The 27,749-nt window shown below is 40.0% G+C and overlaps 1 protein-coding gene across 1 annotated transcript in view; it reads left to right on the top strand.

Annotated features, from left to right (window-relative positions):
- Positions 1-27,749, top strand: part of LOC143608604 (uncharacterized) — a 41,134-nt gene that overhangs the window by 6,769 nt on the left and 6,616 nt on the right. Inside the window, exons 2-3 of the mRNA XM_077083606.1 lie at positions 26,888-27,348; positions 27,422-27,469. Of these exons, the coding sequence (XP_076939721.1) occupies positions 27,103-27,348; positions 27,422-27,469 (294 nt within the window). The 5' untranslated portion in view covers positions 26,888-27,102. The remainder of the gene's footprint in view (positions 1-26,887; positions 27,349-27,421; positions 27,470-27,749) is intronic.

Below are 27,749 nucleotides of genomic sequence, written 5' to 3'. Positions count from 1 at the left end.
TTGGGCTAAAGCTCTTTGCCCATCAAGATCTAGTTAGAGGTGTACAAAACCGGTTTGGTTTTTGCATATTCAAAACCGGTTTGAGTCAAACCGGTTTAAGCATAGAAGTAGTCAAACTGATTCGGATATGTTCAGGTTGGTTATAAACCGGTTTTTACCCGCTTTAAGATAAAAAACGATTTGATTATGAAATACTTAAACCGCTATACGAACCGACGGTTTGTTGGTTTGGAAATTGGTTTGGTAGAAACCGGTATAGAAACAAACCGGTTATATTTGGTTTCCGGTTAACTGGTTCCGAACCTGTTTTTTATTTTTTATTTTTTACACCTCTAGATGTAGTATTCTAGTAATTCTCCCTTGTAGCCCAAATTCATCTTTAAATTAAGTTGTTAAGCCCAAACCGGACAGGCTAGAAACACTTATTGACCATAATGCTAACTTTTTTTTGTTTAAGCAGCTAGTCACACCCTTTTTTTATATTTATTAAAGCACCTTGCTCGGGTTTGAACCCGGTGCTAACTCTTTGATGTTTTGAAACTAATGGTTGTGGTTTTAGAATTCAATAAAACAATATGAGTAAGTTGGTGTAATGGCATTACATTTAATTTGAACTTTTAAATTGGTTGGCTTTTAAAGCAATATAAGGGTAACATAAATTTTTTTCAGGGGTAGCGAAATACGAAAATCGACACCAAAAAGAAAAAAAGTTACGTTGCTGACGAAAAGTTGAGGGGTAGCGAATGCTACCCCTGATTATTAACTACATTCGCTGCCCCTGGATCTCAGTCATATTTTTATCACGTGATTTGAGTTACAACCTTAGGTCAAGAACAAGGGCGGATCTACATAGGCGAGACCGGGTTCACGGGAACCCACTGAGTTTCGAATTCTATATAGATCGCCTATATAAAACATGAGAGTGAACACATACACAAAGTGGAACTTTGGTCTATTGGTAAACATGCATGCCTCCTAATCTAAGAACCTGGGTTCGATTCTTGCTTTTAGCGCATTGTTTTATTTTTTTCTTTTCACCAGCCCTCTCTACATATCAAATATGCATGGAGCAAGCTTAGGTATACAAAATGTAATCTGCATATATATTACAATTATTTGTAGTAAATTTTTTGTTAAACAATACTAACAAAGTAACAATTCTTATGAATCGATAATATGTAGTTACAACAAAATATTTGCTAATTCGTTAGAACCCATTAAACTTACCCCATTAGAATTGGGTATTTATTATGTTTTTTTAAATAAGTTATTAGGTTCCGATCCTAACCCGTAGGGATAAACCTTAACCGATCCGAACCGTGGAAATGACCCGAACCTTCAAAACGACCCGAACGGTCAAACAAACCCGAACAGTGAACCCACTGGAAAAAAATCCTGAATTCGCCACTGGTCAAGAATGAAAACCTGAATTAGATTTATAATAACTAGAGGCTTTAGAAATACTGGTTTCTTACATTGTATTTTATTAATAAAAAGTATAGTTTATCGTCACACTCATGGGCTATAATAAAGTGTGTGTAACCAGTAATAATAAAACAAAGTTTCACTTAAAAATGCTATATTTTGTAAAGAAAAACTGGGTAGTTTAAAACACAAGTTATCATTTTTGGACATGAGTTTATCAGATTTAAAAATTGGCTCCTTTTATATTTTATAGAAACATCCAAACGATTTACAATGAAGTGGCAGGTAAGCGGGCAACACGCTGCGCCGCAACCCCCTTTTGGATAGCAAACCCAATCCGACTAAAAACAAAGTTTTGATTCTTATGGGCTGATACGTTACTATACACAACTTTCTGAACCCTATTCAAAAGGTCCACGGCATCCGGAGCTAAGAAACCAAAAGTGTCAAAGGCGAAGGGGATAAACACATGTTGATTCTCCAAACAAGCTCTCTCGTGTTTAGCAACCTTGCTCGATGCCGGCTTCAATGCTGCCTGGCCTGCTACAAATCCAGTGTCCCTAATCCCAACAAGAGGGGACACTCCTGTGAGGTCGACACAAGCGTGTTTTCCCCCTACCCACCCAAAAACAAGTATATCGGCCTGTCGTAATTTAAAAATTATTTTTAAAATGGGAAAAATTCTCAAATAGCTACTTTTGACCAACACAGTTTAATAAGGTTCACACTTATTGAAAAATTCTCAAAATTATTAACCCTATACTTATATACGGTTTAATGATTATTAGGATATATATAGCATGAAGACAATTTGTAAAACCGTGAGTAAAGTGTAAGTTCTGTATCAGAGACAGAGAGTAGCATATGTTAAATAGAAGATAAGAAGACTTGTGGTGTACATTTGTTCAATGTGAATCAAGAAAGTCAACTATATTGAGATATATGATCGAGCATAAAGCTACGTTGTTTGAAAGTTGAAACCATGGGTACAGAAGACGTCTCTGAATTCCTAAAATTGTTTCCTCCAAACTCTCTTCATTACAGCCAACCTGAATTTGAAGATAATCCATGGGTTTTTTGGAGCCAAAATGAAGGATCTGAAAATAATTTATCTTCAGGTGAGTTGCTTACTTCTGTTTTCCTTTTTAATCTATTGGTAATTGGTGATCAAACAATTCAATTGAATATCCATACTGATATGAATAAGAACAAGATTGATATACAACATATTGAATAAACGATTTTGTCCGATACAATTACAATGATTAATGGAGGGGTATATAATGTTGTTATATTAGCACTAAAACTAAAGCACAAGTGATAATGACAAGGAAACTCTCGTGATTTTTATTGATGAAAACTGATGAATTACAATGACAAATGACATCTCTTTAAATACTAGAATAGAACCTTGAAAAACTCAACAGAAAGTAACAAACTCAGATGCCGTTATGGCTTATTCAAAAAACTAAACTGAAAACATTAAAAGTAGGACACGTGCAGATAATGTCAAAGTAGGAAAGAGACGAGAGTTCCATGCAAAAGTTTGAATCAGTCTTCAACATATAAACCCTACCAACCGTCACAATATGACCACGTAACGTTTCAACATAGTTACATGACTGACCCCTAACCTACAATGACACTTTTAACCCTAAACTTTAAATAAATAAGATGTAGACCCTTAATATTTATAATATAACTAATATTTTGTTTAACTTCAATATAATCGTTGTATAATTAATCACCATAAACTACGCAGTTGATGTTGGCACTCTTATGAATATATTTCACAAGATGCAATCTGCACTTCTAGCTATGATTAATAATTGACGTTATGTTTTCCTTTTTATTTGTTAAGATGAGAACTGATATATGTTTATTTACTAACATATATATATATATATGAGTAATTATATATATATATATGGGGAAAGTGAATATGGGGCTGTTAAACACCTAACATTACATGTGAAATCATCAAAACTACCTAGTTTTGAATAAATTACCTAAAAAACTGATTTTATTCTTTCCTTATATCAGTTTCTCTCCATTAATTTTGCAACTTTAGATTAAATCTCTAATTCCCAATTCATCATCGCATCAATTTCTTAGTTGCAAGCATATCATCTTCCTCAATCTTTAATCACTAATTTCTCATTTTAAAATTCACGCAAAGTCCAATTAATTTAAAACTACTCTTTGAAAAACAAGCAGTTTTGAAAAAAAAAGCGTAATGTTCCAAGATCAAGTTCTGGACCTGTCACTCTATTTTATTTGAATTATTAAAATAGCTATATTAGTAACTAATAATTTAACTAATAACAATTCGAAATAATAACAAATGGAAAACAGTTTTGAACTGGTGGAGATTGCTTGTGGTTCGCACGTAAAGAAGTCAACACAAATATTAGTATGTATTTTATTTGAATTGCATCGGGGAGCTTTTTAATATGGGAGATTGTGATTGAAGATTGAGAAAATAATTTGTTTGCAATATGAAAAAATGTTAATCGAACATGATGAATTACGGATTTAATCTTAATTTGCTAAATTAAATGAAGAGGAAGCAAGATAACAAAAGAACAAAACCTGTATTTAAGGAAACTTTTTATCAAAACTACCTAGTTTTGAAGGTTTCACATGTAAACTTAGGTGCTTAACAACCCCATATTTACTTTCCCCACATATATATGTATATATATATCATTTTAGAACTCAAAAAAAATTAAGAACTTTTAGAAACTCTAGCAACCAAACATTTTTTTTAATTTTTTTTTACATATTAACATTATTCAAGATTAGTTTTATCATATTTTATATAAAAAATTTTGATTACATATATCAATCACAAGTTTACATATGTGTAAAATTTATGTACTAACAATTTACATAGGTGTAAAACAAAACATAGATATGTATAAAAACTAATTTTCAAAATTGTAATCGTACATATAGATATAAAAATGGTAGAGTTACACTCAAATAAATTAACATGCAATTTTTTATAAAAAAACGTTAATTTTTAAGGGTTCCTTTAAGTTTTTAAATAATTTAACAGTTATATATATATATATATATATATTGTAAACTATGCAGCTGATCCTGACACTCCCATGATTAAAGAAGATAATATCTGCGTTTTTAAAACTTAAAACTGAATTCTGTCAGTTCTGGGCGCCTATCACAACCGGTGGCAGACAACTACTTTCAACTTCAGGTCAACCGTTTGTCGTCTGGGCGCTGAAGTATCATGCCGAAGAGATCGCTAAGTATAGGCTACAAACTGAGAAGTATAAATATAATATCAACATGAATAAAGTTGGCATTGAAGGGGATCACATTATCATAAGCGGTGACCCGCCACGGCATTCCTCAAACGTCTGCCATATATTTATCAACAAGAGGATTGTGTTTCCAAGGAATTAGACCTTTCTTTTTTTATTCCTATTTTTTTCCCTTCTCAAAGCTCATGTGTTGGTGTTCTCGAGTTTGCTTCTAGCTCTAAGACTGAATATGCGGCTATTTTGGTTTCAGGAGTTTCTATGGCAATAAAGGTATGAGTTTGGCTATTTTGGTTTAAGACTTAATTGCAGTTTTGGTCCGTGTAAGGAGACCCAAAACGCAGTTTTCAATCCCGTGGTGGTTTTTTTTCGCAGTTATGGTCCCTATGGTGGTCTTTTTTGCAATTGGGTTTTCCGTTAATTTGAGCGTTAAATCCAGGGGTAAAGTCTTCTTTTTCATGCATAATAATAATAATAATAATAATAATAATAATCCTGCTATTACTCCTCCTACCGGTGGTGGTGGTGGTTCTTGACAGGAATGATAAACACAGGATCGATTATAACAATGAATTGATCAAGCAAATCCGTATATTGATAATAATATTTGGGTTCGTTACAATCCGGTGTTACATACATCTATTTATATATACACGACACATACATACATACATACAAATATGGACAAATTACATGCTTGACCCTTGTACTTTATTTATATTGACATAACTAAACTAAAAATATAATATAAATAATAAATGACTAAAATGACCCTCCAAGTTGTGTTCGAGTTGAGTGTGACTATATCCAACAGTGGTGGTGCTGATGGTAGTAGTCATAATAGCAGTAGAAATAGTAAAGGCTAGAAGGGTCTTTTCACATAAGTTTAACTTTGGGTTCATGGCATGGTTCTAATTACAAAAAGAAGCCCACGATAGGGAACACTGCGTTTCGGGTATCATCATATGGACCAAAACTACATATGATCATTGCTAAACACATTTAATCTAGTTTCCTACTTCTCTTCCCAGGAAGCTGGTCTAGATGTGATTCCTGAGCAAGATCTTATACCATACAAGGTAAGGCTTCCAACAATAACTTTATATAAAATAAAAAATAGAGTGCTTTATAACAGTTGAAATTGATAATCTTTTTCATTCTTGTTAGAAATCTGATGTTTACAATTCTAAAACAGACTATAAATGGACTCGAACTTGCCAAGGCCGAAATCGAAAAGGCATTAAAGGTCGTTTGTGAATCACATAACTTAGCTCTAGCTCAAGTTTGGATCGCTTATGAGGATAAAATTCATGTGCTTTCGTCATCTCCTTTGGAGGACACTCAAACGAACCAGTTGTTAGCGATCAAGTTGACTGGTTATCTTTATGCTGAAGATAAAGGTCACGAGCGTGATTATTTTGATCCATACTTTAGCATGTGTAATATAATTCCTCGTGGAATAGGTTCAGATGAATATCCAGTACTAGAGACACTGCAAGATTATGGATCACGCTATATTTCTGTGCTTCATTCCAATAAGCTCGAAACTTGGGATCCTAAATTTTTTGATATGACTAGTGCTTTTGCAATATGCTTGATCAGTAACAACACAGATAATTTTAATTATGTGTTTGAATTCATATGGACCCAACAATTAAACTATGTTAATTATTTGGAGGCCATTATCCTCACATTAAATAGGTGTTTGCCAACTTACAAGTTTGCGTCTGGTATAGAACTAGGTGACGGATTAGATGTTATTGTTGATCAGTGATACATAGAGTGATACAGAGAGTGAAGATGATAAAATTGAGGAAGCTGAAACGTTTAAGATTTTTAGAGGAAAAAGATCAACACCAATGCCAAAACCAACAGAAGAAGGAACAAAAGCAAAGGTTGGGGACTACATTGCACCTTCTAGGGCGGTATGCAAGACAACTCCAAAAGTATTACCTCGAATAGTCATTGAGGAACAATTTGGAAAAACCATGAAAGAAGCTGCAAATAACCTTAATGGTAAATTGATTATAATCTTCTATATTAAAATCATAACTTTCTTAACAATTTTAACAACTTTGTTATTGTGCTATAGTATCTTTATCCACATTGAAACGTAGAGTAAAAGAACTTCACATCTAGGAGTGGCCATGACCGAATTATGAGAAGAGAAAGGCAAAAAATTTGACCATTGATCAAATTAACACAAATAAGGAAGACATGTTGGGAAAAATGACCACCTAGCCACGAACGGTAAACTGAAAGTGCGGAATTAATCTTCGTTGGGCTAAACTTTTTCCCAACCCGAATGAACCAATGAGGATGCAAACAAATAGGGTAAATAAAAGTAAATATGACACAATAATTTTAGCGTGGAAAACCTCTCAAGGCGAGAGTAAAAACCACGAGATTACTAGAGCCGCTTCAAATTCACTATCACCAATAATGAGCAATATAAAGTCTTCTCTCTAGGTTAAACTAGAGGCATACACAAGACATCATATACTTGGTACAAACTAACATCAAGTATATGGAACCAAACTACAAAAATAATACGAGTAAGAGGTATCACCAACGAGAGAATAAATCGATCTCTGGCACTTCTCTTATCTTCACAAAACACCAAAACCTTGAAGCATCAAAGAAAAACAGAAAGCCTTCTCTGCTTGCTGTGTCGACAAAGAATAAAACCTCACAAATATTGTTTTGTGTTTTCGGCTGAATAATGAGCTTCAAAGAAAAAACCCTTTATAACTTTCGTGAGTCCCACGTGAAACACATTGTGCACATGAGGCCCAAAACCAAATCTCAATTTTGGTTTCCTAGTATACGGGAAGAAACAAATATATATATTATTGTTTTCCTTTTATTTTTAAAATTATAATAATAATGGTAATAAATCCCATGAAGGTTAAGTTTGTTGTCGGGTTTTCTCATGGGCAAAAAATACCCCAACAAATCTCCCCCTTTTTGTCTATGAGAAAGAACTCATCACCCCGACGAGTGAGCAACAAATCTTCAACTTCTCCCTTGCCAAAGCTTTGGTCAACATATCGGAACAATTATCATTGGTATGAACTTTATCAAGTTCAAACAACTTGTCTTCAATAGCATCTCTAATCCAATGATAACTAACATCAATATGTTTTGTTCTCTTATGAAACATAGCATTCTTAACAAGGTGAATAGCACTCTGATTATCAAAAAGAACCACGTAGCGCTGTTGCATAAAGCCAAGCTCTTGCATAAATCTTTTCAACCACAATAATTCTTTGCATGCTTCTGTTGCTGCCATATACTCTGCCTCGATAGTAGACAAAGCAACACACTTTTGCAGTCTTAACTGCCATGACACGGCTCCCCTTGCAAATAACATCAAATATCCAGAAGTGGATTTCATGTTGTCCTTATTTCCCGCCATATCAGAATCCGTGTAACCAACAAGCATTGGCTCCCCATTTCCAAATGTTATACCCAATTTGGAAGTACCTCGTAAATATCTAAGTATCCACTTAACTGCTTCCCAATGCTTTCTACCCGGATTTGACAAGAACCGACTAACAACACCTACTGCAAGGGCAATATCAGGCCGTATACATACCATAGCATACATCAAGCTTCCAACCGCCAATGCATATGGAACACCATCCATCTCTTTAATTTCTTTCTCAGAAGTAGGGCAATCTTTTTCTGTTAACTTAAAGTTGGGAGTAAGAGGTGTACTAACCACATTAACTTTAGACATCTTGAATCTGCTAAGCACCTTCTCAATGTATTGCTGTTGTGAAATGTGCAACTTCTTTGAAGCTCTATCTCTAGTAATCCGAATGCCAAGAATATTCTTAGTTGGCCCCAAGTCTTTTATAGAAAACAACTTGCTTAACTCTTTCTTCAGCTGGACAATTCTTTCTGCATTCTTGCCAACAATCAACATATCATCAACATAAAGCAATAAAATGATGAAATCATCATCACCAAACCTCTTAAAGAAAAAACAATGATCAGACGCAGTCTTTCGGTAGCCTTGCTTCTCCATAACTGACTCAAATTTCTTGTACCACTGTCCCGGTGCTTGCTTCAAGCCATAAAGACTTTTATGAAGTTTACAAACATAATCTTCTTTACCTTTAACCTGAAAACCTTCAGGTTGCTCCATATAGATTTCTTTATCCATACCACCATGAAGGAACGCTGTCTTGACATCCACTTGCTCAACCTCAAGATCAAGACTAGCAGCTAAACCAAGGATCACCCTGATAGAACTCATCTTCACAACTGGAGAAAAAATCTAATCAATACCTTCTCTTAGACTGAACCCTTTGACCACCAATCTTGCCTTGTATCTAGGCCGTGAGGTATGTTCTTCAGTCTTCAATTTGTAGACCCACTTGTTCTTCAAAGCTCTTTTACCCTTAAGCAACTTCACCAACTCAAAGGCATTGTTCTCATACAAGGAATTCATCTCATCTTGCATGGCTTCAACCCACTCTCTTTTATGCTTATGTTCCATCCCCCATCAGTGAGTAAGACATACTCAGCAGCCGAATAACGAGTAGAAGGTTGACGACCTCTCGTAGACCGCCTGAGTGGGACAAATGCAGGCATATCTACTGGTAACTTGGGATGAATATCCTCATCCAAATCCACCTGCTCTTGATTATCAACATTATCGGTACCATGTTGTTCGTCATTTTGAATACCATCTTCGTGATGTGGCTCAGAACACTGAGTAGGAATAGGGTCCAAATCAATGAGATCATCATTATACTAAGGAACTACCTGTGTCTTCTCAATATCTTTCAAACTCTCGTCTTCCACAAACACAACATCAAGACTTCTAACAAGCTTATTTGAAACCGGATCATATAGCTTGTATCCAAACTCATCTTGCCCATAACCAAGGAATATACACTATCTAGACTTCACATCAAGCTTTGATCTTTCATCTCTAGGGATATGCATAAATGTTTGCATCCAAAGACCCTTAAATGACAATACGAAACATCTTTGCCACTCCAAACCCTGTTTGGAACATCATTATGCAAAGGAATACAAGGAGTAAGATTAATAACATGTACTGCTGTATGTAAAGCTTCTCCCCAAAAGGAATTAGGCAACCCTGCATGTCACACCCTCACTTAGGGCCTAGGCGTGTGACCACAAGTTGGTACCTGTTTTGTAAATACATCAGAGTTGCGGTTTATAGCAGAAGTCTTTAAAATATTATTATATTGAAAACTTATAAACTCTCGGGTTTAAATACCCGCTTGATATTTCAAATACATTTCTTATAAAACATATTTCTTTTATAATATTTTCAAATAAAATATCTGAGCCATCAGATAGCATCTAATGACTATAACTCCAATCTTCTATTCCTTCTTGCTTGTCTGTTCTAACCTTTCTTGTTTCCCTGTAACATGGGTGGGAAAATATGTCAGCACAAAGCTGGTGAATAACGCTGACTCTAAAATCTATTTTCAATACCTTTGTGAAACCAACAATAATACCTTTGAGACTACTCATTAGGCACCTAACTAAATTGGGATCAAATTACCCTAAGTACCTTGTACAATTAATTATATACACAATATCATTTCTCTGAACAGTCCCGTAGACCTTCAGAGGCATGTTGATGATATGCATGGCCTCAGGGAACTCCGAATCACCATGTATGTTTGGATCCAGACACATGTATACTCTTAATCAGAGTGTCCGTTTCTTATTATTGTAACACAAAGTTTTAAGGATTCGTAAATTCTATGCAAACATTCAGACTCATTATACAAGGTTTGGGGCGTATTCACCTTTTCTGTTTATAATCAGTTTCTGATACTGATTCCTGTTTCTGATTTCTTCTTCTTGTTTTGTTACCTCGGACCTATAGTACGAGAATAACCTTTGTATAAATAACTAGATCAGCGATCTAGCTTCAGACCTTTAGTCCGTTTTGTATAGCTTTAACCTTGATAAAAGCATTTGTTTATATAAAACATTTGGACCTTTAGTCCCTTTATTTATTTATAAATTATATGCTTCGTTTCCTCTTCAGGAAGAAACATCTATACTGAGTTTCTTCTTCAAGAAGAAACATTACTTTCTTAAATATTATATTTCTTAACCATAAAGAAATACTATTTTAACTGTAACAATCACTTAACAAAGGTTATATTACTCTTAATCATAATCAAGGTTCGGCTATACTTCCGACTATGGTCTAAGCCATTTATAATAATTAAATAACAACTTAGACAGAACTCCTACCTCGCACGGGTATTCGGAGTTAGATATTCCTAAGTTTATACGGGCAGCACTTCTACTCTATATGCACGTTTATCGAGGCGTTCTTGATCCACCTTTCTTGGCACGCAAATCGAGGCAATGTTCGGTCGCCGGTTCGTGCACGTACTTCGAGACGGAATGTCGGGTTATGTTTGGCACGGATTACGAGGTAATGATTTGCCGGGTCGGCGTCACGCAAAACGATGTTCGGCACGTAAACCGAGGTAGAGAGATAGTGAAATTCTAGAGAGAGAGAGTGGATGTGGGTGTGAGGGAATGAGCCGTACCCCTCCTCTTTTATAGCTGATTTCTGGTCCCATCGAGGTACGCGATGGGCCCCTTTTTCAACACCGTCGCGTATCGCGACGGGTACCTTTCTGAGATCATGCCACGTGTCGCCACGTGACCTGACACGTTCTGCCATGTGTCCTGCCTTCCTGCCACGTGTCACCCGGACGTGACACGTGTCACTGAGTCATCATGGCTCATCGTGGTACGCGATGCCCGTCTTCTTGGACTCATCGCGTAGCGCGATGGGTCCCTGAATATTATTTTTTATTTTCAGTCCCTTGTCTTTTATAGCTTGTCACTTCTGGACTAATTCTCGTTGTCCAAAAATACTAAGGCGGCTCTTAAAGCTATGTGTCCTGCCTTCCTGCCACGTGTCACCCGGACGTGACACGTGTCACTGAGTCATCATGGGTCATCGCGGTACGCGATGCCCGTCTTCTTGGACTCATCGCGTAGCGCGATGGGTCCCTGAATATTATTTTTCATTTTCAGTCCCTTGTCTTTTATAGCTTGTCACTTCTGGACTAATTCTCGTTGTCCAAAAATACTAAGGCGGCTCTAAAAGCGGCCATCAAAGTGCGCCATCAAAGTGCCACATTGCGCCCGTCGCCGCCGCCTTCTCCTCGTCCTTGCCCGAGCGCGTGCGCGTCGCACCCTCCGCTAGGACCACTTAGTGCATGATATCCATGAAAGAATATTACTATGGAAAATCTCTTCCTTATAAAGTGTTTCCATTTCTTTACCACTTTCCATGTGGGATGGATTCCATCTTCCTTATTTATACCTTAGTGGAATGCTTCCACTTTCTTACATCTTCCAATGTGGGATGAAATTTCTTTCATGTAAGTAAACTTAACTTAGGAAATATTTTTATTTCCTTATTTTTCTTATATTTTCTTATTTAATATTTTCTCATTACTTATCTTGAGATTATTTTTGATCCTCCAACTTTCCTAAGTTGTCAAATTTGGATCGAAATTTTGGGGATGTTACACTGCATGTGAGAGCAAACACTTAAACCTTTCAACCAAAGTTCGGTTCATCAGTTCTGCTAAACCATTCAACTGTGGTGTCTTAGGAGGTGGCCTTTGGTGTCGAATACCCTTCTCTCTACAATAAGAATTAAAAGGACCAATGTATTCACCTCCATTATCTGTACAAACACACTTGAGCTTCTTCCAAGTCTGTCTCTCAACTAGGGCATGAAACTGCTTAAACACATCAATTACTTGATCTTAAGACTTTAAAGTATAAACCCATACCTTCCTCGATTGATCGTCTATAAATGTGTCAAAATATAAGCAGCCCCCAAGTGTTCTAGTCTTCATACGACCACATACGTCTGAATGCACCAAGTCAAGTATATTTTCTTTTCAATGAGGCGGATGACTATGAAAAGAAACTCTCTTTTGCTTCCATTCATACAATGAGAACACTTATTCAAATGAACATCTTTCACACCGGACAAGGCATCTTTCTTCAATAAAATAGACATCCACTTTTCACTCATGTGAGCAAGTCTCTTATGCCACATATCAGTCACATCAGAATTCATCAATGAATTAACCGAGTCTTTGGAAATCTTTGGATGTTCCATGTACAACTTTGAAGTTCTTTCACCTCTTGTCACGATCAACGAACCACGAGTGAGTTTCCAAATTCCACCACTAAAGGTACTGTGGAAACCATCATCATCTAATGTGCCCGCGGAGATCAAATTAAGTCTAATATCCGGAACATGTTTCACATTGTGTAAAACCAAATCCATCCCAGTATCAAACTTCAAACAAACATCCCCAACACCAAAGATCTTTGATAGCCCATTATTACCCATCTTGACATTCCCAAAATCACCAGGAGTATAAGACGAATAAAAATCCCTTTGTGATGTCACATGACAAGTAGCACCACTGTCAACAACCCAACTCGAATCATCACGTGCAATGTTCACCCTATCATAATCACAACAAATATAAAACTCTTCGGTGGCAGTGTTAGTTTCAGAAGTACCTTCATCACCGTCATCTTAGTTGTTATTTTAATTGTTGTAATTAGCATTCTTGTTCTCCTTTTTCAGTTGTCTGCAATATTTTATTGTGTGCCCTTTTCTACCACAATGATGACACTCATAATCTTCAAACTTCCCTTTGGACTTACTGCGCTGCTTTGCTCTATTACTCGGACATCTGCTATGGCTTCTCCCCTACTTTCGGTAACCAAGGCATCTGAATGTGAAGAGGAACCTTGTGATTTTCTCTCATCTCTTCATTTATAATATTACCTTTAACCAATTCCATAGTGATAATACCATTCGTTGCGGAGTTGGACAACGATGTCCTAAAAGTCTCCCAAGAATCCGGCAACGTACCAATAAGCCATAAATCTTGTATCTCTTCTTCAAACTTAATACCCATACCTGCAAGCTGATTAATAACACCCTGAAAAACATTCAGATGATTAGTAACAGGAGTTTCATCACGGTATTTCAAGTTTATCAACTGTTTAATCAAGAACAACTTATTGTTCCCGGTCTTCCGAGCATACAACTCTTCAAGCTTGGTCCATAGAGTACGAGCATGACTCTCCCCGCTAATATGGTTCAAAACATTATCATCAACCCATTGCCGAATATACCCGCAAACCTTCCGATGCAAAATATTCCATTCTTCATCAGTTTTATTTTCAGGTTTATCGGTACTAAAAACAGGCAAATAATAATCCTTCACATAAAGAAGGTCTTCCATCTTGCCTTTCCAAACATGATAATTCGAACCATTCAAACTCACCATCCTACCCGTAATAGCTTCCATCCTACCCGTAATAGCTTCCAAGAACAAGACAGTAGGATGAGTTCTCAGGCAAAAAGCAGCCGTCCGCATGACATAGTCCGCCATACCGAATACCATAGCAATGCGGAACGAGACTTTACTAAACCATACCGCCCCGCGGCCTTCGCTGAAAAATCAAAGTTCATAGCAAGTATTGCCACAGCACCCTTTCCCGTTAATGCTAAGATACCTACATCGGTGGGTAAGTATAATTGTATGAATGATCCAAGTGATCATCTCCAAAACTTTATTGCAGTAGGTGGTGTTAGTGGTTGGACGCTGCCTTATTGGTGTCACATGTTCGCATTGACACTAACAGGGGCAGCAGGAGAATGGTTTGAAAAGTTACCCAACGGTGAAATTTCTAGTTGGGACGATCTGGTGAAAAGAATTTCCCAACACTTCAGTCAACAGAAAATACATATGCGAGATCAATCAGAAATTATGGATGTTGTCCGCCACGATAACGAGTCCATAGAAGATTTTATCACCAGGTTCAATGACGAAATTTTGAACATCGGTGGAATCAATAAAGACATGCTTCGTGGTGCCTTCCGCAAAAAAGTCAAATGTGACGATTTAGTCCACACGCTTACGAGCAGAGATGGAATGCCAAAAGAATGGGACGACCTAATGACTGCGGAAAAGGTGTATGCTAATACTGAGAAAACATTGAGGAATGGTAACACGAAACAAAAATTTAAAGTTGAGTTTCAGAATCCGAGACCTAATAGACAGGAGAAAGGCTCTATTTGGTCAAGGCTTCAGCCAAGTGCGGAAGCGTCAAAACCATTTGACGCAAGATCCCTAATAGGCAACAAGAACAAAGAGGGACCTGTAAACCGAGGTCCCAACAATTGGACTCCTCTTTCAAAGACTCCCGCTGAAATTCTCACCACAGAGAATATAAAATTTAGAAAGCCACAGCCATTAACAAGAAGATCATTCTTGGATGCTACTAAGCACTGTTCGTATCATGACGACATTGGTCATAATACGAATGAATGTAGAAAATTGAAAAATGAAATTGAGACGACTGTGAAATCTGGAAAACTCAAACACTTGGTAAAAAATGGAAAACCAGACAATGGAAAAACACCTGTTCGGGACATCCAGGGCCCGAGTAAGAAACAAATTAAAGATTTGAATGCTCATATGATACAAGGAGAGTTTCATACAGGGAATAAGAGAAAAAAATCTGATGATGAAGAGTGGAAGAATGAACCAGTGATCTTCCCTCGAATTAAAGGAGGCCCGAACAATAAGAACCCCCTGATCATCACTGCCCTCTTCGGACACTATCGTTCTCATTACGTCTTCTTCGACACCAGCAGCACATCAGGTATCATGTATGAACAATTCTTTGATCAGCTTGACGAAGAAGATAAAGAAAGATTGAAACCCATCCACGCTCCAGTGTCGGGATTCGGAGGAAAAATAATGCATCCGCGGGGTGTAATTTCATTCCCAGTCACCCTGAGTTATGGAATTCATTCGAGGACCGAGGAGGTCGAATTTCTGGTTTTGCCAGCAATATCAAGACATGATATTATCCTTGGACGAGAAGAGATTGGTGATTTCAATGCTCATCCGTCCACAGCACATGGTGCAGTAGGAGTCCCAACTTGTACTGGCATCGCAATAATTCATGTTAACAGACACTGCTTTGCAACCGCGAGTTCAAAACCAAGCAAGATTCCAAAACAAGCTTTGAGAACTGAACCGGAAAAGTGGGTCTTGAACAAAGATTTCCCTGATCAAACTGTAGCAATTGGACCTGCTATCTCCGAGATAGTGCGGACTTTCTTGAAACAGTTATTATCAAAGAATGTCGATGTTTTCGCATGGCAACCTGCGGACATGACGGGTGTCCCGCGGAACATTGCGGAACATAAACTAAGGGTAAACCCGTTGTTTGCGCCAATTGTTCAAAAACAACGTAAGATGGGTTCGGAACAAACAAAAGCAATGAATGAACAAGTCCAGGACCTCTTGTAGGCAGGAATCATTCGTCCAATTCGTTACCAAACTTGGGTCGCCAACCCAGTTATCGTCCCCAAAAGCAATGAGGCATGGCGAATGTGTATCGATTTCAAGGACCTAAATAAAGCATGTCCCAAGGATTGTTATCCTTTACCCGAAATAGATCTCGAAGTTGATGTTGTGGCACCATTCAAATTCAAGTGCTTCTTGGATGCTTACAAAGGCTACCATCAGATCCGCATGGCAGCGGGTGATGAGGACAAAACAACATTTCGTACCGATCAAGGCACCTTTTGTTACAAAATGATGCCTTTCGGACTAAAAAATGCGGGAGCCACGTATCAACGATTGATGGACACAACATTTAAAGGATAAATTGGTCGAAACTTAGAGGTGTATATGGACGATCTTGTAATCAAAAGTGTTGAGGAAGATCAGATGCTGAGAGATATTGAAGAGACTTTCTAAACATTGAAAGGTATTAACATGAAGCTAAATCCAGGCAAGTGTTCATTCGGAATGGAAGAGGGAAAATTTCTGGGAGTGATTGTCACGGATGCGGGCTTCAAAGCTAATCCTGACAAAGTTCAAGCTATAGCCCGCATGCCTTCCCCGTCCTCCCTCAGGGAAGTTCAGACACTCAATGGGCGTTTGGTTGCTTTGAATCGATTCTTGGCAAACCATGCAGCCAAATCTCACCCATTTATCTCAACACTAAGAAATTGCCTTAAGAAAGCACATTTCAATTGGACTGCGGAAGCAGAACAAGCTTTTTTGGAGGTTAAAAAATGTTTGATGGAGCTGCCCACGTTAACAGCATCCTGTGCGGGGGAACCTTTAACGTTATACCTATCAGCGTCAGACATCGCCATTGGGGCCGTCCTCCTGACAGATCGAAAGAATATTCAAACACCGATCTACTACGTCAGCAGAACAATATTGGACCCGGAAACAAGATACTCCATTATTGAAAAACTTGTTTTAGCACTGGTCTATGCTGCCCGATGCCTCCGCAGATACTTTCAAGGGCACCCCATCAATGTTTTCACTGGTTACAAGCTCAAAAATGTTCTCAGTTAGCCCGAATTATCTGGCCGACTGGCCAAATGGGCCATCGAACTAGGTGAACATGCAATAGAATACAAACCTAGGCCAGCAATCAAAGGGCAGGTGTTGGCGGAATTTGTGATAGAAGTTCCGCATCACAAAGAAAAAGAATGTTTAATCAAGCAACAACCCTAAGCACCTCCGGAATTAGGACAAATTTGGTCCTTATTCACGGATGGAGCTTCAAGCAATAAGGGATGTGGCGCAGGCCTCAGGCTGGTCAATCCCGAAGGCCATGAGTTTACATATGCCATAAAGCTGGACTTCAAAAGTACCAACAACGAGGCAGAATATGAAGCTTTCTTGGCAGGCTTGCGGATAGCCAAAAAGCTCGGGGTTAAACATTCAGAAGCCCGGGTGGATTCCATGTTGATTGCGGGACAGATAAATGGTACATACGAAGCAAAAAACGATATCATGGCTTCATATGTGTCACATGCAAAGGATTTGATGCTTCAGTTCTCTTCTTGCAAAGTCATTCATATAAAGAGAAGTGAAAACAAATCAGCGGATGCTCTCAGTAAATTGGCTTCAACGAACTTCGAACATTTCGCCAAGGACATCCGCATTGAAGTATTAGATCGCCCGTCTGTTCCGCAACATCATGTTTTAGTGATCCAAACAGGCGTAGAATCCTGGATGACACCCATTATGGCGTACTTGTCATCTGGAGCACTTCCGGAAGGAAAAGCAGCGGCCCGGAAGATAAAGCACAAAGCCTTAAACTATCAGACTCTTGATGGTATTTTGTACCGATGTTCTTTCCTCAGACCACTACTTCAATGTGTGGATGCCGAGGACGCGAATTACTTAATCAGAGAGGTTCGTGAAGGCATTTGTGGTCTTCACGCGGGTCCGCGGATGGTTGTAGCAAAGATAATGAATGTCGGGTATTACTGGTCGGGGATGCATATGGATGCTGTACATGAAATCAGAAAGTGTGATTCATGTCAACGCCATGCTCCTAACACCCTTCGACCAAAAAACGAGGTAGTCCCAGTCACTTCAGCTTGGCTGTTCCAGAAATGGGCAGTTGACATAATGGGACCTTTCCCTGAAGCCCTCGGACGTATCAAGTTCCTGATAGTAGCCATCGACTACTTTACAAATTGGGTGGAGGCCAAACCAGTTGCTTCTATAACAGCAGTGAGTGTTAAAAAATTCTTGTGGGAATTCATCATATGCCGTTTCGGCCTCCCTCTAGAGCTCGTTAGTGACAACGGGACACAATTCGCGGACAGTGGGTTGCAAGAATGGTTAAAAGAGTTACACATTTCTCAAATCCTCACCTCTGTATCCCACCCGCAAGCGAATGGTCAAGTCGAAAGAATAAATCGGACGATTAAAGAAGGAATCAAAACGAACGGGATGGGTGGACGAACTGCCCCATGTACTATGGGCCTTCTGCACTCAAAGGAATTCCAGCAATTCCGAAACCCCCTTCAGTTTAACATATGGCACAGAAGCCATGATTCCCGCCGAGATTGGTATCCCATCCGCCAGAGTCCTTATGATTGAAGATAACGATCATGAGCTCCGGATGAACCTCGACCTCCTCGAGGAAAGGAGGGAAATGGCATCGATCCGCGAGCATAATTACAAACGACAATTGCAAAAGTATTATGACTCGCGGGTTCAAAGATGTGAATTCGATGCGGGAGATTATGTCTTCCGCAGTAACGAAGCCTCAGGGCAAGAGCCTTCGGGCAAGTTGGCCCCTACATGGGAAGGACCTTATAGAATCCAGAAAGTTTTGTCTAAAGGTGCCTATAAACTAGAAAGGTTGGACGAGACAGAGGTCCCTAGAACTTGGAATGGGGCCCAACTGAGGAAATGCTACATTTAGTATGTTTATCTTTTGGCCTGCGCGCCTAACTAGAAGTTCACAACATTTGTAATTTCATTTCTTGTAAGTAGGCTTATGCCCTAGTTATGAAAATATTCATTTCAGTCATTTGAGACTTGTATTATTACGTAATCCTTTATTGGCATACAAAGAAGATCATACTAAACACTTATATTATGACAAAATAAACAAAGTGTAACGGATGCAAAATTAAAACTTCTTTATAAACACAAATGGGATTACAACAAAAGATCAAGTTACAAGAAAAAAGAAAATTCTATCTATGGCGCGGCATCTTCGTGTTCCGCATCGTTACCTCCAGCATCTTCAGCATGGTCTTCTTCTTCTTCGTTACTTCTATCAAGTTCAAGAAGAGTCTTTAGTCGCTGAATGCTATCCTCTTCGTCAGCAAGTTCGGATATCTGGTCCACCAAAGGAAATTTCAAAGAATCAAAGTCCTTTGATTTCTGTTTAAGAATGGCCCCAGCCAAAACGTAATCCTCAGGAAGCTTGGAAGTGGAAACAAACTGATAACCTTCTTTAAAGCCCAGTTGGCGACCAGCTTGCTTTGAAGGTTTGAGGAGGATAGCAACACAATTCCTAAGTTCGTCACTAGCCCGTACATCGGCAATGACCTGATAAGACAGTTACACATAAGTAACTCTAAAAATACTGGGAATATTTATGATAAGAATGAGACACATACCTTGGGAATAGCCTCCGCCAACAGCAATTTTTGATCTGCCTTGGCCTGAATAAATTCCATTTTGTGTTTGGCACATTCTAAGGCTTGATCACGGTTTCTGGCATTACGGTCAGCCAAACGCTTGTCTTTGGCCGCCGACTCAGCCCGAAGGGTCTCCTACAACTTGGCTTGTTCAGCCATCATCTTAGACTGTTCATCCAGCTGTTTCTGGAGAGTGACCTTGGCTTCCTCGGCAGCAGACCGAGCAGTTTCTTCCGCCTTCAGGGCCCGGCTGGCTTCCCAAGCTTCATTCATGGCTTTAAGGGCTTCCTCTTTGGCATCGGAAGCGGAGGCCGCTAGCTCGTCCCATTGCTCATTCATCGTCAACCAGTCCCTGGTTATTTCATGGGTGGTGGAAATAGTGTTCGCCAAATAGTAAGAATGAGAGTTCAGCAACTCTTGGCGAACACTAAGACGACGCCTCTCCTTTTCACCGTGCGGGAGACACTCCCCCAGAAATTCAAAACATGTGTCCACGTTACGGAATGTCGAATCCCGACATAAGGACCAGTTAGGTTGATGAGGGGTGGGGTCCTCCTCCTCCTCAGGAGTAGGAGAGGTTCGGGAAGAATAGGGGAACGTGCTTATGCCCCCTTGATCCCTGAATTGGTGTACATTTTACGAAGGTGACACCTTAGCGTGAACAGCGGTGTCCGCCTCCTTATTCTTCAACGGAGAGTCGTCCGTCACAATAACCGGGTCCTCAGCAGTATTAGGAGGCGGCGGTGGCGGACAAAGAGGTGAACTTTCAATCCGGAAATACCCTCGGAAAGATTATCCAGGTTCACTGAAAAAAACTAACAATGATTTAACATCACAATAAACAAAGAGAAAAGGGAAGTAGGAACTTTGCATACCCAGCGAAGGGTCCTCCGCATCAAGTTGTTCCAATCGTGCTTCCAAGGCGGAAGGTTTGGTCTTTTTTGACTTCTTCTCCTTGGGAACATCCTTTACAGGATGAATTTTCCGCTTGCCCGCCGCCTTGAAGGCGCCCGCATCAACGGCCGGGCGTTTACCCTCAGCAGTAATATCATCAGGTCCCGGACCCTCGACTTCTATAGTGGTGTCAGCATCATCTGGGCCCGTTGATTGAATAGTCGCGGCTCGTTGACGGGTGAGACCTGCAGTTGAGCCCATAATTTTGTTAACATCAATCGAGCATATTTATCCAGACAGTGACGACTCCTTGCTAGATGAGTAGAGCACAATCACTCCGTTGGAACTAATAGCAGTTACAGGTTTGGGTTTCAAAGCGCCCTCACCTTTCTGGATGCATTCTTTAACATATGCCTCACCTTTAGCATACATCGCCTCGGAAACTTTGGGTTCGGGGTGGAATGCTGTGGGAAACACGAAATTAGAACGGGTGCGCTCAAGAAAGGATGCATCCTTTTTATCGATTGGGCGGAGCACCATCATTCCCCCCTTGCGATCCAACAAAGTGCTAAAGGCGGAACCTTCACCTACAAAAAGCAAGAAAACAAATTAGAAAATTCTTAATGACAGAACAGAGACAACAACAAACTTACTCTTGTCGGTCTCCTCGTAGTACGGTTCCAGAGTTGGAAATGGCCACAATCGGCTCATACTCGCACTCACCATTGCCCCTTCGTGGATTGGGCGCATGGGAGTCGGTGTGGAGATCAGCGTTTGATACCATGCCTGATCTTCATGGGCGGAGGCCACAACCACTGGCATAGCCTCTTTCACCTTCCGTTTATGCATTGCGAAAGGAATAACATCCTCTCGGATCCACAAAAATTTAGGTTTCCAGCCATGGAGGCTACAGAGCCATTCCGTGCCTATAACCCTCTTCTCCACAGTTGCGAAGCTGTACCATCCGTCATGGAAGGTCATCTTGTAAAAAACGGCGAACATGCCAACAGTCGGTTCAAGGTCGTGGGTCTGGCAACAGAATTCGAAGTGTCGAATCCTCAACATCCCGAAGGGATGAATCTGGGAAAGATGAATCCTATAAGTTGTCAAGACCGATTGGACAAATTTGGTAATCGGAATCTGGAAGTTCCCTGTTGTAAAGTGGTCTATGTATACAGCTATTTTCTTTGAAAGCGGACTAGTAGCAATAGAACCACTAGCAGGAAGTTCTGGTTCCCACTCCGTCGTCAACCCATAAACATTGACAACATCATTATAGTGTTCTTCTTTAAGACAAACGGCAACCTCGTCGATAGTAGGGGTACTCTTCTTCTCTTTAGCAATTTTAACTCCACAAAGATCAAGAAAATCACAGAAAGAGGAAGAAATATCAAAGAAAAATGAAAAACTTCAAACGTTTGAAAGAAAAGAAATCTAAAAGTGATAAAGAGAAAATAGAAGATACAAGGGCCATATTTATACTCATCGCAATTAATGCGATCCATAAAGCGCCAGAGGAGAGAGAAACCGCGGACCGACAGATGACTGACACGTCAGGCGGGAAATTCAAGATAATGAAAACAGACTGTCGGCAGCGTCATATACGTCCTGTCAGTTACCCTCAAGAAGTTTCTCTCTCTGCCACGTCACTATAGTTATCCAAAACTTTTAAATATTTCAACAAATTGAAGGATTCAAAAAATTCCTCTCAGAAGGTATTAAAAGCAGTAAAAAGATCACAAGAAGTCAAAAGAAATATTCTTCATTAATGATCCAAAAAACATTACAAGAAGGAAAGAAAACTTTTTACAAGTTATAGAAGTAGTAAATCTATCCTAAGGGTTTGAAGCGGACGGGTCTTCCGGAGCCTTCACAGACGTATCTTCCGAAGAATCATCCTCAGAGTCTTCCCCAAGATAGACCTTCAAAAGTTGTAGGCCATCATCTGCGGATGCAAACTCCGGAAGCATTTGCTGAAGCGGAAACACTAGGTCATCATGTTCCTTTACCCGCGTAACTCGAGCTTGCTTGACATCAACTCCATGAAGAGGATGATCTCTAAATGTGCGGTTGCTCTGTGCATACTTCATTCCTTCATGAAAGCCCAAAACACGCCCAAGTGAGGAAGAAGCAGACATTGCATTGGCAAAGCTGTCATTTAGCTCCTTACCTCCTTTGATATGGCGAACAACCTGTTAAGACAAAAACATAAGTCCCCAATATCAAAAGGTACGAGTGAAACAAAAAATGATAAAGTGTGACTTACAGCATCAACTCCCCGAGTAAGGAACCATTGACGGTCCTGTTCCGCACCCTCGGCCCGCACTCGGAACTCTTTTGATTCCGCGATGGCTTCCTCATGAGCTTGGAGGAGGGAATCATAAGCAGTCTGGATTTCAACAGCACTTTGATCCTTAAGTTCTGCCCGCTCCTTCTGCAGCTTTAGCTCCGCTTCAAGATCGTGAATTCGCGCACCTTGAAGGGCTACTTGGTTTTCTAATGAAGTATTAGCCTCTTGAACACGAGCCAATTCATCCCTTTCCCTCTGAGCTTTAGCTCGAGCAGCCTCAAGAAGGGAATTTTGCTTTTCACAAGCTTCTTTCCATCGTCGGGCAGCCTCAACATTGCGATCCTGCTCATTTTTCAAGGCGATTTCCGCATCAGATTTTTTTCATTTGGCGGTTTGGGCAGCAACGCGATGCTCCTCAGCCTCCTTCCTGGCAATCTCAGCCGCTCGACGAGCTTTCTCCACCTTCCCGCCTAGAGTACGCCACTCACTTAAGACCTCCTGGCTACCGGCTAAGGCATTAGCCAGATGATAAGCAACATTTGTATGAAGGTGGTGGCGGGAAAGATCATGCTGATATGCCATCTCAGCAGGGGGTGCGCAATGTTCAACAAATTCCATACAAGTTCTCGGTTGGGAAAACCGAGAACCATTGGTAATGCCCCATGGAGGGACAAACAACTCGTGTTTGTCACCCAAGCCCGTATCCCCGTAATAACGGGAACCCGAGGGCTTAAGGCGAGCCAGGGTGGAAGAAGACTGTTGAGGAGGACGTTGGCGTGGAAGCTCGTCAGTCTGAATATGATCCTCCTTAGCAGCAGCACTGTCTTGCTGATCACCACTACCACCCCCACCTTGAAACAAATAATCAAAACGGGTATCACGGCCGGACTGATCGTCTGGACCTCCCGTTGAAATATCAATCGGAGGAGTAGGCATCTCCTCATCCATAGTAACCCCAGCCTGGGGGAAAGTTGGCTGATCCTCCACGTTAGCAGCATCAGGCGGAGTAGATGGTTTATCCTCCGCCCCTCCCCATGAAAAAGGGGATGATGGTTTCTCAGTATGAGTAGTGGGTGTTGATAACTTCTCAGATATATCTTCACTAAAAATCAACAGATCTACCCAACAAGATTTATACTTAGCAAAATACTAATAAAAAAAATAAAATAATAATAATAATACAGTATTTAAAGGCTGGCATGTACCTTCAACAGTATCAAGACGGTCAGCAAGGCTATACTGTGGCTTCTTGGGACGGTGTATTTTCCGTTTTTTCTTGGACGGTCCCGCCTCAGAGTCCGCAGCCTTCTCGTTCGTACGACCCGTCTGGGAAGCTAAGAAAACTCTCCTTTGCTCTAATTCTGCCAATAAATATGAGACAGAGGAAGGTTCAGAAGTATCGAAATCCTCTTCTTCGGAGGCAGAAGACATAGAAACATTACCACCATCATCACTTGACGATAAGATGGCAACTACCCCGTCCGAAGTAACGGCAGTAAGAGGAGGAGGGTTTAGAATATACGCACCTGTTTCAAAGGTGGCATTTGAGATTACAGGTTCAGCTCGAACTTTCTTTGGAAACAGAAATTGAGATTTAGTTTTGTCAAGAATAGGTTGGTCCCCCGCCTCACGGATACCCTTACGGACACAACCCCTATCCCCAAAAAGAACGTTAAACATGGGACTCCGACCTAAGGAAATAAAAACTTAATCATTCAACGATTCAGAATAAAGAAGAAACAAGTATACAAGGGAACTTACGCTCATGCAAGTCTACAAAAATAGGCTCCATGAATTCCGTTGGCCACAGACGACTCATGCCTGCCCACACCAATGCTTCTTCCGGCAAGGCACGCATAGGTGAGGGCTCCATGGTAAGCATGTGATACCATTCACGACCCTCATGAGCAACTGTCACTACCTCCGGGAGAGCAGAATTCACAGGGCGACGAACCATGGGTAGAGGCACCACGTCCTCGGATATCCAGAAAAACTTGTTGTGCCAGTCGGCGGACAACCTTTCAACCTCATTCCCAAGGCTCCGATCGGAAAATCCTTGGCACGTATACCAGCCATTATGTTATAGGAAGACGAAAATTCCCGTGAACAAAATAATCGGCATACAAAGCCATTTTCCCAAGCGGTGGGAAACTGGCTATGGATCCAGGAGCAGGGAACTCTGGCTCCCACTCTGGTGGAATGCCATAAGTCTCTAGCAAATTCTCGTAATCAGAATAGTCCCACGACACTTCTGTCTCATCAAACTCAGTTTGAACATTCAACATCTTAGAAAGATTTGATGAGAGAATACAAGAAAGTTCAATGCTTTATCAGAAAAAAAAAATTTAAGAAGATAATCAAAGCAAAAGAGCGATAAAACTTCAAAAAGAAGGAGTCTCTCCTTATTTATACCCATCACAGTTAATGCGATGGGATATGAACAGCAGAGAGAGAAAAACATTACCCAACCAGTGACTGCCACGTCACGCGGGAAATTCGAAAAAGAGAAAAAGTTGTACAGTCGGGTACAGTGACAGCCGTCAAAAACGTTCCATCATCTGTTCACGCGCCTGCGAGTACTCAACTTGTCCTTTTCGTGACTATCCATACAACAGAAGATATTTTCTACCTAACCTCCGAACAACAAAAATCCCCAAAACATACATTAAGTCCAGAAATTTCACCCGCACAAAGACTTCACGCGAAAGAAACACTGGACTGGGGGACTTGTAGAGGTAGGTAGCAAAAAGACCCAAATACCCTTAAATACTACCCGCGGGTCATAGAGAACCCTCTTATAAACCACCCGCGGGACACTTGGGCCACCCGCATGTTACGAGTAAGGAGGAACGTTCTCATAACACACGCGGAAGCATCCTGGCGTCCTCAAAAGTCATCCGCAAGACAGGACGTATGTCCGCACAAATAACTGGAGGACAGTGCCAGTAGGACATCTATCACCATTCAAATACTTTCTAGAAGAAAGGCTCATGATTCTTACTTGGGGAATACGTGACATACTAACCAATGAACAAAGGACACCTGGCCAGGTTGTTATAACCGTGCACATGGTCAGGGTGCAATCCATCCTGTTAGCTGGTGACACGTGTCCAGGTTGTTATACCCATGCACATGGGACGTATAGCCCAACCTATCACAAGAAGACACGTGGCCAGGTTGTTATAACCGTGCACATGGTCAGGGTGCGATCCATCCTATCAGCTGGTGACACATGTCCAGGTTGTTATACCCATGCACATGGGACGATAGCCCAACCTATCACAAGAAGACACGTGTCCAGGCGGTTATCAAAGATCTTCTAGAAGAGGACAGTTGCCCCAATCATCTTCCATCATCCTTCGGCTATAAATACCTTGTCAAACGATATGAGGTATTCATTCATTCACTCACATATATTCTGACTACACTTAGTCTTTATACATCAGCACTTTCTTCATTACGAACGTTACTGATACTCACGTCGGAGGGTGGTTACAAGAAGACCCCCCTCTTGTCCTTCCTGTAACGAGACTCACGGTGTCTGTTTTGCAGGTTCCGGTCACTGGACTTTAGGAAGCCTTACTCATATTGTGGTAGTAATTATCGTATTGTACCATGTGGACTCACTGGATCCAGGACCCATACCCGGGGAGTGGATCCGTGTTTCTTCAGATAATTAATTACAAGGGTGTGGCGACGCAGCTTGTTCCCCGCTTATATGCCTTTTTATTTGTTTTATATGATATATTACCTATTTATTTGGTAAAAAAAGAAATATTAATCACTGTAAACTACGTAACTGATATTGGCACTCCTATGAATATATTTCACTTCTATGATTAATAATTGACGTTATGTTTTCCTTTTTTATTTGTTAAGATGAGAAATGAAATCTGTGTATTTACTAATATATAACTATTGTAAATTACGCAGCTGATCTTGGCACTCCCATGATTCACGACATGATAATATCTGCGTTTTCTAAACTTAAAACTAAATTCTGTCAGTTCTGGGCACCTGTAACAACCGGTGGCAGACAACTACTTACAACTTCAGGTCAACCGTTTGTCGTCTTGAGTTTGAAGTATCGTGCCAAAGAGAAAGCCAAGTATAGGCTATATACTAAGTAGTATAAATATAATATCGACATGAATAAAGCTGGCATTGAAGGGGATCACATGATCATAAGCAGTGGACCCGCCATGGCATTCCTCAATCGTTTGCCATATATTTATCAACGAGAGGATTGTGATGACAAGGAATTCGAACTTTCTTATTTTATTCCTATTTGTTTCCCTTCTCAAAGCTCATGTATTGGTGTTCTCGAGTTAACTTCTAGAGCTGAGAATGTTTTTGTGTCTATTTTTATTTCAGAAATGATTCGGGTAGTAAAGGTATGAGTTTGGAGCTCCATCCATATGATCATTGCTAAACACATTTAATCTAGTTTCCTACTTCTCTTCATAGGAAGCTGGTCTGGATGTGATTCATGTACAAGATCGTATACCATACAAGGTAAGGCTTCCAATAATAACTTAAATATTTCAAAAAAAAAATAATTAATGCTTTATAACATTTGATATTGATGATCTTTTTCATTCTTGTTAGAAATCTGATGTTTACAATTCTAAAACTGTTAAAATTATATATTAATTGTCATTTCTGATTCCCTTATATTTACTCTTTTGTGAGGTTTATAATAAGAAGGTCAAAGGGTGCCTTTTGTTAATAAGGAAAGGAGTAGGTGACTTGCATAATTGAAGGGATCTTGTGGACTGGCTATGAGCTGTACTCA

The sequence above is a fragment of the Bidens hawaiensis genome, unplaced genomic scaffold, assembly GCF_021521415.1.
Source record: "Bidens hawaiensis isolate Kalapana, Puna unplaced genomic scaffold, B.hawaiensis_p1.1 tig00419396_1, whole genome shotgun sequence".
Lineage (NCBI taxonomy): Eukaryota > Viridiplantae > Streptophyta > Magnoliopsida > Asterales > Asteraceae > Bidens > Bidens hawaiensis.
The sequence above is the reverse complement of the archived record's forward strand: the minus strand, read 5'-3'. Positions and strand labels throughout refer to the sequence as shown.